The following is a 13,955-nucleotide window of genomic DNA, read 5'->3' on the forward strand; positions in this document are numbered from 1 at the left end:
GTTCTGTGAAACAGCAAAACCAGTGTTACTCGCGTATGGAGCAGAAACAACACAACCTCGGCATCTGTTTTCAGGCCTTCCTGCTTATGTCTCTCCAGCACTGGAAAGCTTGTCTAATATAAACGCGGGTCCTAAAGCTCTTGCCTGATTATAACGCTTTTTTCCCAGAGATATTCCTCTGACTTTTTCTCTTTTGTAATGTCTCTCAGCCATCTCTCTTTCTACAGTCTGTCTTTAAATCTCCCTCTCTCTCCTCCCCCAACATGAGTGGACACGCCCCCTTCTGCTGATTGGCTACAAGTGTGTTGTTGTTGTGCTCGGTCCGATCCACTTTCAACAGCGTTTCTCAGAAATTCCTTACTGCACTTTTAAACACTTCTAGGCCCTAGCAAGCCTCCAAAACACCCTAGCAACCACTTAGCTACGCTCTAAAAAAATCATTGTAAAAGTGTATAAAGATTTAAAGATTTTTATATTGATGAATGACTGATTGGTTCACTCCCAATTCTTGCTCTGGTTATGCACACAGCTTTTAAAGGATATCATGGGTTCAATTATCCTTTTTTGCTTCCTGCTTTATTCAGCATCACACAGAGTAAAGCCACTAAATCATACACAGCATGCACTTATCTATCTCCTTTCTACACCTTCTTGGCCAAAATAAATTGACTTTATATATTCCCTTGCTGGAAATGATTAAATGAAATGGAAAAATCACATTTAAACTTTTGGATATATTTTTCTTTCTTTCTCTTTCTGCCTTTCTCTTGATGTAGCTAGAGGCGTTCTACTCCATCTTCACCACAGAGCAGCAGGATCATGTGAAGTCCGTGGATTACCTGAGGAATAACCATCGGCCCACTCAAGACCTCGACAGCCGTCACATCTTCAAATCAGCTCTGATGGATGCTTGGATGCCCGACGTCATGACAGACAGCATGGCCAGTGCTGCAGACACAGAATCCTCACGAGGTATAATGCCTTTCTTCCCAAAATCGGCCTGACCAATCAAGGAGGAAGACACTTTAATTTTATTTTTTTCTATGTTAATTCTAACCATTATATGGTAAGAGAATCCTATCATTAGGAAATACAGTAGTGAATTTGCTTTATTTATAACAATGTCCATGATCATTTCAGCAAAGTCTTTATGAATGTAACATCAGTACATTTCCAACTGGGACTGTGATTATTCAGTTCAGTTTTTTCTTCATAGACGTCATGTTTGGGTTTCTTCTCATTCATCTCATGCATAAAGTGCAAAGCTAGTTGTTTTTAGGATATCCATTGCTCTTGAGACAGACTGAATAAATAGGATTTATTAATGCAGTGACTACAGCAGTGCAGCGCTCTGAGCCAAGCCCAGTAACTGGGGGACGGTGTACTGTGTGCGTTAATGATAGCGTTGTTTTCCTCTCCGGCTGAGGGAATTGATTGCTATTGGTTGTGATGAAGTCTGGAGTGATGCAACACAGCCGAAAGGCGGAATAATCGTCATTAATATTCTCTCTAAAAATAAACCCGTACAAATGAACACTGTGTGGCCAAATAGCAATTCTGGTGTTTTCGAAGCAAACACTTTTGAAAACCCTTTGCAATCATTGTTTTTTTTTTTTTAAGTAAAAAAAAAAAAATGCTTTCCTTTGTGGCACTTTCCTTACACTTTAGTTAATCATATATATATTTACACACAGTGTATATACATAGTGCCCTCCACTAATATTGGCACCTTTGGTAAATATGAGCAAAGGTGGCTGTGAAAATAATTCTGCATTGTTTATCCTTTTGATCTTATATATAAATATATATTTATATATATATACACATGCATACATATATATGTATAAATAATTAAAAAAAAATTATACATATATCAGAGTTTCCGCTAGAGAAAAAATGGTGCCGGTCAAAGTGACCTGCAGAGTTTTCATTTTACGGACATTTTGATGATATGCCGGTCAAATATCGCCTCTTAATTAGTCAAGTTGAGGAAAACTGGAGGCAGGCTATGTAACTTAAAAAATGACATAATCAGGCCGTATTGAACGCAACATGTTTATTAGCCTAACTTTAACCTCTAACGGGAAAAAAAAACATGAACGTCCGATTGGCGTCAATCAACGGCAATTGTTTTTACTATGGTTTCACATTCATAGTTCAACAAACCAATCCCCCGTCCCCACATAAAATATCTGAATAGTAGCCTATTGTTTTTACTCAAGCAAACTTAATTATACACTCTCAGTATGTCTCATTTAGCTGGTAACATTTAAATTGGCCACCGTGAAATGACTCCTTGTCAAATGAACTGGAACAAACAAATGACTAGGCCTATAACATTGTCTCACGTCATTTTAGGCAACTTTTTACGCTGTTTTGCAGCGCTGAATTGTGCAGCTGCCGAGTTAAAATCAAAACTTTCCAGTGTCTCTCCACAACTTGCAATGCGCATAAGCCGCGTAAGGGCCTGTTCACATATCACGTCTTTTGCGCGCTCAAGTTCGTTATTTCAAGTTCGTTATCGCTCAAGGTCGCGGTGCAACGCGCTCGTTTTTCCAAGCGCGTCCGCGCCGCATCGAGATAAAAACATCTCGGTGTGGATTGAGGTAGGGCTGCTATATTTATTAAACGAAAATCTTAGTCTAACGGGAAAAAAATGCCGTTTTTTTTAAAGCTTCGTTCAAACGGATTCAGTGTTTTCTTTTTGTCATCTTAATTTGTTAATTATTTAAGTTAAAAAATATATATTTAGTGTTGGCCAATTTTATGGGGTTTTTTTGTATTATTTTATTCTGTTTTTCTCTGTTTTCACTGTCAGAAATACAGCAGGTAAGTGAAAATTTGATCTGAATCCAGGTTCTGTTGTTGATCTGTTCTGTATGCTGCTGTTTGCACTTTGCACGTTAAAATAAACCCTTTGATAAATAAAATAAAAAATGTTTGAAATGAGCATCCCTAGGCTACTGGATACATTTCGTTGAAATCACATATGAGGACTTCACAGGCTGTGGAGAAATGCAATCCTCCATAGCCACGGAGCGCTGTCATGACAGCGAGGGCATCACGTCGCAGGCTTACGGCATCGATAAGAGGAGCGGTGTCCGCAGACTCAATGCTTGTAAAATGGCAAATAATCCTTCTGATTCAGTGTATTTTTGCTTTATACATTTTAGGCTTATTCTCAAATTCAGATTGTGTTAGGGGGGCGGGATTATTAGGCCATTTTAATCGGACAATTTGACCGGAGAGATTTAATTTTGTCGGACATTTAATTTTTTTCCCGGCCAATGTCCTGTAATTACCGGACAACGGAAACCCTATATATATATATATATATATATATATATATATATATATATATACAGTTCATTCTCTAGTCGTTGAACATCGGTTGTACACTCGTTATTGCAGTGCATGGTGGGTTTGAATGAATGCACACAATATCATCAACTATGGTTTGGAGAAAGGAAACAAGGCAAGCACAGGATCTAAATACCGGTACATGAAGTCAACAAGTAAAACATAGGAACCAGAATACACTTCATACTAAGAGTCAATTGTTTAATTGATTTAATTAACCCACGACAGGGATTTAAAAAGTTGCATGAAAGCGACAATGGATAACTTGATAACTCTTGAAAATAAAAAAAAAGCAAATCATAAAGATTTGTACATTTCTGGATAAAGAATAAATGATTAGTTCATTCTTAAACTTTCAAGTCCTATTATATACCCTAATTGTGGAAATTGCTATGTACTATACGTACCTGTGAAGCACACAGCGTTATTGTCCCTCAGCACATCCAGTGCTGACATCTTAGCTTGTTTACTACATAACCCAAAAAACCGCCATGAGAATAGAGTCAATTTGAATCATCAAACTCAGCGTTATCTCTGCCGGACAGTAATGGCGGCAGTCATTAGCATCCTGATGATTGAACTGATGAAAATAATGGGCTCTCGCTGAGTCACCCGTGCTAACAGAGCTCTCGAGGCCGACTTCCACAGCAGATGCCCTTTCACTAATCACCCCCTCGTCCTCGTTTCACTTCTTGTGTTCTTGCGATCTGCCTCTCGTTTCACAGACATGTTTATCACAGGCTTGTTGACAGGCCGCTAATGCTGATATACACACATTAAGAGTAGAGGCTTTTGGCATAATGACCTTATCAAGCGCCACTTATGCGGTCCGCCCAACTTGACAAGAACACATCCCACCAAATGATTTGTGTGATAAGTGACGTCAATTGTGCAAATTACATCTGTTCGTCTTTTCAGTGGCTCTGTAGTCATAATTAAAAACACTTTTACTTTTTATTTTTTACTTTTACTCAGGTTAAAAGGGTATGAATTTAATAGGAAAAACATAAAGTTAAATCCATGCAGCAGTTAATGCATGCACTCTTGGTGACATTGAGCTGCTCATGTGGTTCAGATCTGACCTGCAAAATTTCTAATATTATCTGATTGGTCGTGATTGTCGCATCACACAGCAGATTCAGATTTTCTGAGGATGAATAGCTAAATACCTGCTAGAAAGCCTGGTTAGGGTAGATTTGATTAGGATTTTTTTTTTTTGCTGCAAAACAAACCTAGAGTTCATGTTTGTAATGGCTGTGACATCAAAAAAGCTCCAACAATGAGGTCACTGTAATCAGGATTTTTTTTCTGAAAAAAATAGCAACATGGTGAGACATGTTTTTGTGTGCATGATAACGCTCTTAAAAGCACTTCCTAACCCGACACAACACGATAAGATTACAGCGACAAGCAATTTGTCTGTCCACACCAGATGCGACATGACAGAATCAAAATCACAGCCAATCAGAAGAGCGTGTGGGCGGAGCCTCTCTGCAAGCGCACGGCACTCGCAATGAAACTGCTAAGGACATAATAAAATATTACACCATTTTAACATTATTAAAAACACACTGTGTTGACAGTATGAATGTTCTTGTTTCCTTTATTTTCAAGATCTGAGGTGAGTTATCCATTGTCGCTTTCAGTACTGATATGTTGAAATGATATTCAAACACACATTAGACTTAAGTCTGCTACAATATGTGTATATTATATTCATTTGAAGGCTTTTCTTTGCAAATATTGTTAGTGTATGCGGTTAATTAATTGTGATTTATTTGATTAAATTCCTTACACGATATGCAGATTAATGAACTTTTTATATCATACGTGAGTACATGTAAATGTAAACACTTTTGTGCATTTATTTCAAGTAGAATTTTAAAAGCAGCACTTTTACACTTCCGTTTAAAAGTTTGAAAACAAAATTATTGCTTTTATTCAGCAAGGATGCCATCAAAAGTGACAGTAACAACAACGTAACAAAAGATTTCTATTTCAAATAAATGCTGTTTATTTGAACTTTCTGTTCATTAAAGAATCCTGAAAATAATGTATTACAGTTTCCACGAAAATATTAAGCAGCAAAAAATGTTCAATAATAATAAGAAATGTTTCTTGCGCACCAGTTCAGCAAATTAGAATGATTTCTGAAGGATAATGTGACATTGAAGACTTGCCATCACAGGAATAAATTACATTATATTAAAATAGATAACAATTATTTTAAATTGTAATAATATTTCACAATAATACTGTTTTTACTGCATTTTTCATCAAATAATTCTGCCGTTGTAAGCATAAGAGACTTCCTGCAAAAATATGACCAATTTTTCCAACCCCAAACTTTTAAAAGGTAGTGTATTTTTACTGCAGTAATATTTCATCAGTACATCCGCATTTTAACTAGCATGTACTTCATCCACCACTGGGTATAGTAGTGCACACGGCCACAGCCAGGCAAGGCTGTTTGAAAAGCCTGGAGGCAGATTGAGATGAACTCATGTATTATTTTCCACTTTGAAGCAGTTTCTAGTGAGAACGCTTTGGTGACTCAGACAGCAATAAAAGATTTATTTTCACCTGGGGGCTGCAGTCGTGGACCTGCACGGCAGAGATCTGGCTCCGCTCCCGTAATTCCACCTGTTTATCTCCAATCACACATCCCTAATCAAATGAGAACAACTGTACCTTCTTCCTCCTTGTTTTTATCAGTCTTATCTCATTGCTCTGCTTCTCCTCTCTCTATCCAGTTTGCAGCAGCATCCCTGACAACATGAAGGTTCATCCACTGAACAGAACTGCACTTGTGTTGACCTGGGACAGACCGTCAGCTGTCTACCACCCGCCTATACTGGACTTCCTTGTCTCCTACAGCTGGGTTAAGGATGAAATGCCTTTTGAGAAGACCTTCACGCAGAGCAGTGAACACAGCACGGTAAGCTTCCCAACAATGAAAGGGCAAGCAGTTTGATCATTACAGAAGATCACATTCATTGTGTCAACCACCGCAAACCTTTAGCTCAACCGGTTATCCAATCACTGTGTTGAGGTTACATTTGACTAAAGATGTAAGTGACGCACACACAACTAGACCTTCAACCTTTTTCACCTTTTGGTCGATAGAGAGAAGAAGCCCCTGTTGATTAATATATAATCTTGAGTGTTAAATAACATGCATATAGTCCATATTAATGTTATGCAATACTGTTCAAAAGTTGGAGGTCAGTAAGATATTTTTTTCATTGATCAATTAAATTGATCAGTAGTGACAGTAAAGACTTTTATTATATTACAAAATATTTCTATTTAAAATAAATGCTGTTCTTTTGAACTTTCTATACATCAAATAATCCTGTAAAAAAATGTATCATAGTTTCCAGAAAAGAAAAATATTAAACTGTTTTGCACATTGATGATAATAATAATAAAAAGAAATATTTCTTGAGCACCAAATCTGTTTATTAGAATGATTTCTGAAGAATCATGTGACACTGAAGACTGGCTGCTGAAAATGTTCCCATCACTGGAATAAATTACATTTTAAAATATATTAAAATAGGAAGCAATTATTTTGAAGTAATCTTTAATTAATTTTTATATCAAATATATACAGCCTTGGTGAGCATAGACTTTTTTTTTTCAAAAACATTTAAAAAATGGTGATATCATTATTGATAATTATTATTAAAATGGTTATACATTTTAAGTATATGATGCATTTTATTTACTATATTTTAATGTGGGATTAACAATGAGTTCTTTGACTAAAGTCTTTAGTTTTAGTTGAAATTAGCGGCATATTTTGTTTGTTTCATGCATATATGTATTGGCTTCCCAAATAAGTTAAAATAATAATTGCAGTACCATTATGGACCCCTTAGGGGGATCATAGACCCCCTGCTGAAGATTCATGAGCTAGACAGAAAGCAATGTAATGGAACACCTCTGTCACTACATCTCCAGGATCTCGAGATGTGTTGTAGTGCCCAGACTTGTCGGCAGTTATCTACAACGAAAAAGATTAATAAGAGTTAAGACCAGGGTTATAGCAGTTAAATCAATGTTTATATGTTGAATAAAAGCCTAAATTCAGTCTGTTCATCATATAAAGCGATCATGTCTCTTCAGAAAATTTGGACTAAACCGCTTTATTCATATGGATCTCTTTATGAACTTTTTGAAGCATCAAAATGGTTGTTACGTAGCTGTCAATGGAGGGACAGAAAGCTCTGATTTCATCAAAAAGATCTTCATTTGTGTTCCAAAGATGAACAAAAGTCTTACGGGTTTGGAACGTCATGAGGATGAGTAATTAACGTCAGAATTTTCTTTTTTGGGTGAACTACAGTATCCCTTTAATGTTTGAACTTTATATTAGTTAGGCTAGCCTAGTATTAGTTTTTGCTATGATCTGACCAGGCCAGAAGAAAAAATCCTTAGTGTTGAGCCCCGAGTCCATATTTTTGTTTTTTAGTTAGTTAACAGTAATACTTGTTAATAATAATGATATGATGACAATTTTCTGTTAGTCAAAGAGTAGCCTAAACATGTACCGATTTGAACTGTACTGCAGAAAGACTGGTTTTTGTATAGACTTTTACTTTTGAGTCACTATATAGTAATATAGTGGTGCCAATATACAAAGTAGCACCATTTAGGCAATGGTCTCTTGCTACACATTCTCACTAAGCCCCCCTGAACATCAAATCCTAGAATTGCCCCCGATTAAGACACTATTGCAGACAGTGGCTCCTGGGCAGGGGGCCCGATTGGCGTGATGTGCCAGTTCAGTTAATTGGAAAAAATGTATATGTATATTTGTGTAATTTCACCCTTGATACAAAAATTAAAGCATGATGTCACTGCCTGTAGACAGGGTCTTGTCTTCTGGTTCCCAGCATAATTCTGATGGATGGGCTGCTCTCATCGATTTGATGGACTTGGACAGTATTTTGTCTTTTTTCCCTCAAGTCTAATGAATGACTTACACCCATGTCTGTCAGTCACCTTATTGGAGCAGCCTTACACACACAGTTTGCATGACAACAAGACAGTGTCCAGCCAGTTGAAGGATTTTTTTCTGATGAGTGCTGTCAGTCTTTTTTAGCCTTGGTCAAATAAGATTTGGATTTAGTTAAGGGATATAACTGCCACGGTTAAAGTCCAATTACTTTCTTTCACTCTACATACCATCATGACTCCCTCATCTTTTTGCCTCAACATTTACATTTTTATTTCAATTTTGAGCCCAGCACAGCACAGGTTGTGCCAGCGAATCTAGACCAACTTTGGGTATATGAAATTCAAATGAATATCTATCTATTTCTGGGAGACTGTGGATGTCTGAAAGATGGAGCAGGACATTGGAATAAATAAGTGTCAATTTATACAAATAATACCGGTAATGGCAAATGTTTAATTTGCTTTGACATTTCGGTTTTGGAAAATAACATCCTGTCGTATTTACTGTGTTGTGTAATGAGGTTTTTGGATTTGTGTGTAGTTGTTGAAGGGACACTCTGGTTGTGTCCAACATTCATGCTTAAATTAGAATTAATTGTGTTCAGTTGAAGACAGCTTGAAATCAATATTGAACGTTTGTGGGTTTTAATCTGTGTCTGTTGGTTTTGAGGCCATCTATATAAGATTGTAAAACTAAGTTGACTTTTAGCGGCTATACACATAGAATTTTGTTTTTGGAGCTAGACAATTTTTGTTCAATTTAATGCTCTCAAAAGCTGATTAATATATTAGATACATGATACTTTTTTGATGAATAGAAAGTTTAAAAGCATTTATTTGAAATAGAAATATTTTGTAACTATTTAAAATGTCACTTTTAATCAATTTAATGCATACAAATTTCTTCAAAAAAAATTTGAAATGTTTATCTGGGTATTTCATTCATATCTGCACACATTATATATACTGCAAAGGTTGTATGAGTAGAAGGAGATTCTGAGCGATCCAATTTCTTTCCAATAATCTATGAGTTGTACTGTTATTAAAATGTATGGTGTGTCGTATGTCTCCTGCAGAGGGCAGTCATCGCACTTGTGTCTCCAGATGTCCTGTATCTCTTCAGAGTGCAAGCTGTATGTCAAAGAGATCAGCGCAGTGATTTCAGCCAAACACTTTTATTCAAAGGTTTGTCTGATTTTATGTGGCTTTCTGTTCTTAAAAATAAAAATGATCAATTACTGCTGCTAACCAAGCCTTAAAGTCGGCATGAAACGTTGTGTTACATATATCCGAGTGAAACGGCTTCTCGATCTAGACAAAAATGTAGGGAAGGACTTCATTTTGTCCAGCCATCGGGAATAGATAAGACAGTTATGGTTTGCTATTGGTCGATCTCATGTGAGTGACAGGTTGCCCCGCCCTCTGGCCAGTAAACGCGTCGTCAGAGAAAAGAAGAGTTGTCGCTACAAGAGGAGGGGACGTTATTTATCTGATTAAAGATTAAGATTATTTTAAAAGAATAAGGCTACGTCTACATTAATCCGGATACATTAGAAAAGGGCATTTTCATTTCAAACCGCTCTCCGTCCACACTAACGTTTCCAAGCGTTTTTCAATCCACAGTTTCTTATCCACATTGAAAAGTCGGAAACCGCTAAATTCACCTTACTGCGCATGTGTAAATCCTCATAAAAGCTCACTGAGATGATACAGATGGAACAGACATAATAAAGTTCTCATGCTATTCTTCTGGCAGGATCAATTTCAAATTTATCCACTTGGGAAAGCGTTTTCAAAAAGCTTAGTTTTCACAGGACAAAAATGCTGTCTCAGTGTGGACGAAAGGCCAAAACAGAAATAGATGCTTTTTTAAATGAAAAGGCCTAATGATGTGCACAGATAAATAGTTTATAATAAATACTGCACTATTCCTTAAACAAACAAACAAGAATTGTCCATTTTGATTTCATGTCAACTCTAATATTGATTGTCACACTGTGTGATTTATTCTTCAAGCAAACACCACAAGGATATTTGAGGGGACAAGGATTGTGAAAACCGGAATGGTGTGTAACTGGTTTAATCATTTCTAAATCTGTGTTTTTGCTTGTCTACACGCATTGTAATTTTTCTTTTCCTCTTCTGCCCTGATTGTAGCCTACGTTGTCCCCCGCCTCTTCGGCAGACATGGCCCCTATAAGCTCAGGCTCCTCTACCTGGACGTCCGCCGGCCTGCCCTTTTCATTTGTCTCCATGGCAACGGGAATGGGGCCCCCATCCAGCGGAGGACAAGCCACTGTAGCATCTGTGGTGACCAGCACTCTGTTGGCAGGACTGGGCTTCAGTGGCAGTGTGATTTCTTCCCTCCCAGGATCATTTTGGCCAACCCACTCTACAAACTCAGGCCCCACGCCCACTCAGCATCCATCCACTGCTGAAAGCACCCCGTCTGAGAGCAACGTCCTCATCTCGGAGGACAGCACTGAAGCTAACAACAAACAGGAAGAAGACAGTGAAAGAGAGGAGAAGGAGGAAAAAGAGGAAGAGGAGGAGGAAGAGGAACAGGAAGAAGAGGAGAAGAAAAAAAGGGGGAAAGATGCGACAGTCAAGGACAAAAAGCAGGCCAAGACGCTGCCCCAAAAACCAACTGCCCCCATCCCAACTTCGAAACACAGGGAGCGGGAAGGGGAGAGGGCGGATGCTTACACTGAGAACTCTACATCGGCCCCTAGAATAGTGGAAGAGCAGGGACCCCGTTCCACTGAGAGGCCTTCTGGAGAGGGTTCATCAAAACCAACATGGCTGGAGGGTAATGACACTGCAGACATGCAGCTTCCCTCAGGCTCGACTGAGAACACCAAATTCACCAATGAGGAGAAGGCGCACTGGCCATACTACATTCACACTGGTAGGTGAGCTGCAGACTTACAGTCTAAAGCTCTATGCCAAAGATAAAACGGCAATAAAGTACACATGGTCAAAAATACAGTACCTTTTGAAATTAGTAAGTAGTGCCAAATCGTGTCCAAAAACTAAAATGTACATTACCTGAATATATATTATTAAGAGTATATGAATATAAATATATTTAATAGTGCTGTCAAATCGAATAATCACATCTAACATGAAAGTTTTTGTTTATATAATATGTGTGTGTATATATTATTATTTATATATATATATATATATATATATATATATATATATGTCTGTGTGTGCATGTCTGTGTATATATACATACACAGTATAATATATATATATATATATATATGTTTATAAATATATGTGTATATACAGTATATACACACACAGACATATATATAATATATATAAATATAATAATACATACACACACATATATTATGTAAGCAAAAACTTTTGTTAATCATGATTATTCTATTTGACAGCACTAATATTTAATGAGTAAAATATTTATAAATATAAAAATGTAAAATATGTATTATCTGCATGATATATTATCTTATGTGTCTGTATATGTATGTATTATTATACATTATTAAAATGTGTACACAAAATAAATATAATAAAATGTATAACATGCATTAACATATATAAATCTATATTTTTTTATTAATATATATTAGATACACTTCCGTTAAAAAAATTGGGATACAAGTTTAAAAACAAAAGTTTTATTCTGTAAAGACACATTAAACTGACCAAAAGTTGTTACAAAAAATATATTTCAAATAAATATTAAAGAGATGTACTGTGGTTTGCACAAATCTTTTCACAACTTTTTCCAACATTAATAATCATAATAAATGTTTCTTGAGCTCCAAATTAGCATATTCAAATTATTTCTGAAGGATCGTGTGACATTGAAGACTGGAGTAATGATGCTGAAAATTCAGCTTTGCCAACACATGAATTATTTCAAAATATATTAAGAACATTTATTTTAAATTGTAATAATGTTTCACAACATTACTCTATTTACTGTATTTTTTGATCAAATAAATGCAGCCTTTTTAATCAAAGACTTTTTTTTTTTTTAATGATTGCCAACTCCCAACTATTGAACAGTAGTGAATGTAAACATTATAAAATATATAAATATTATATATTAAAAAATAAATGAAATAAAAACTAAAGACTATATATGGATTATTGATATATATATATAATAAATGCTAATTGATATTTGTAATAAACTTTGCAAAGGAAGACGATACGTGTTAAATATGCATGAATTACATTTTTCAAGCATTTATACTAGAATAGACTCTTTCCATCTATTATTGAAGGGTATTCAAAAATATATATTTATATATTTGTTACCTTGCTCTGGTCCCCTTTGACCACCATGCAGAGAGGAACAGCATCTCCACTGTCACCCGAGACCCGGTGTCATCCTCCAGCCGGATGGAGTGGATCATCCCCCTGATGGTGGTCTCTGCCCTCACTCTGCTCTGTCTGATCATGCTGCTGGCTGTCCTGGTCTACTGGAGGTAAGCCATTGAATTAGCCATTGTCCAGCACATTGGTCTTAGATCATCTTGGGCCTTTACTGCATGGGATACATGCATGGGAAAAGATCAGTTCTCTTCATCTGCGTTCCTTAACTTCTACATTTGTCTATCTGATTTTTTTAAGCTTTGGTTTCTTCTGTACGAATGCATCACCTAATTAATATTCATGACAACATGTTTTATGTAGAGTAGATTTGTCTGGTCACGGTTGTGCCTGGTTTGTAAACAGTGTAAGGTCGCTCTGTCCTCTGAATCCGCACTTCATCTAACTCTTTCTACTCCATCTACTGGCCTTTATAACCCTGGCTCAGCTCCCTGGAGAGTCCGTGCCCCATCTGCCCGCCCTCTCCCGGACCGGTCTCAGCCCCATGGTAACCGAATTTTTCAAAAAAAAATCCTCCTATGGAGATTCCTGCCAAATACCACCATCCTCCTTTTCAGTCTTGTATCTGTATGTGAGCTAAGAGGTTGCAGGCCCCCTGGGGACCATGAGTCTTGTGCGGAGGGACCCAGCTGTGCTCCAATCTGTGATGCTGACTGGTTTGAGCATATCATTTAAAATGTGAGCACACAACAGTAACATTACATTAAAAGATAAATATTAAAACATTTTATATTTTAAATGTATGATATCATGACTTTTTTTGTTGTTATATTATTGTACTGCTTGTATGTTATTTTAGTTTAATTGTTATACTATTATAGTATTTATTAATATTTTAAATGAGCTTTTATTTTTTATTTTTTTTCCAGTTTTCATTTTAGTTTTAGTCATTTTAGTTCTTCCAATTCAACCTTTTTCAGTTATTTGCCAAGGCAATATTTGTAATTTTAAGGTTTTTAAGTTTATGTTTTTCATGTTATATTCCTATTTTATTTTATTTTAGCTTCTGAAAAAAAAAAAATTGTAGTCTTGGTACCTCAATTTAATCCTATTTATTTCAGTGTATTTTCAGTTTTAGTAAAAAAAAAGATTTTAGCAGTTTTAGTACTAATCGTATTTATTTCAGTTATTTGGCAAGGCAAGTTTTGAAAGTTTTTCCATCTACTATTCATATTTTATTGTATTTCAGCTTTATTTCGTTTAAGTTAACTATAACAACACTGGTCTTACATGGCCTTTACAAGCACCACAAA

General features: G+C 36.2%; 1 protein-coding gene across 2 annotated transcripts in view; it reads left to right on the plus strand.

The window, feature by feature from the left end:
- The window catches only part of ca16b (carbonic anhydrase XVI b), a 117,429-nt gene that overhangs the window by 86,972 nt on the left and 16,502 nt on the right, over window positions 1-13,955 (plus strand). For both annotated transcript variants that reach the window (XM_056256185.1, XM_056256187.1), the window contains exons 8-13: window positions 777-972; window positions 6,114-6,298; window positions 9,402-9,510; window positions 10,342-10,391; window positions 10,483-11,233; window positions 12,659-12,797. In XM_056256185.1, coding sequence (XP_056112160.1) covers window positions 777-972; window positions 6,114-6,298; window positions 9,402-9,510; window positions 10,342-10,391; window positions 10,483-11,233; window positions 12,659-12,797 — 1,430 coding nt within the window. The remainder of the gene's footprint in view (window positions 1-776; window positions 973-6,113; window positions 6,299-9,401; window positions 9,511-10,341; window positions 10,392-10,482; window positions 11,234-12,658; window positions 12,798-13,955) is intronic.

Source organism: Rhinichthys klamathensis, unplaced genomic scaffold (assembly GCF_029890125.1).
Source record: "Rhinichthys klamathensis goyatoka isolate OS25496 unplaced genomic scaffold, OSU_Roscu_1.1 h1tg000124l_1, whole genome shotgun sequence".
NCBI classification, from domain to species: domain Eukaryota; kingdom Metazoa; phylum Chordata; class Actinopteri; order Cypriniformes; family Leuciscidae; genus Rhinichthys; species Rhinichthys klamathensis.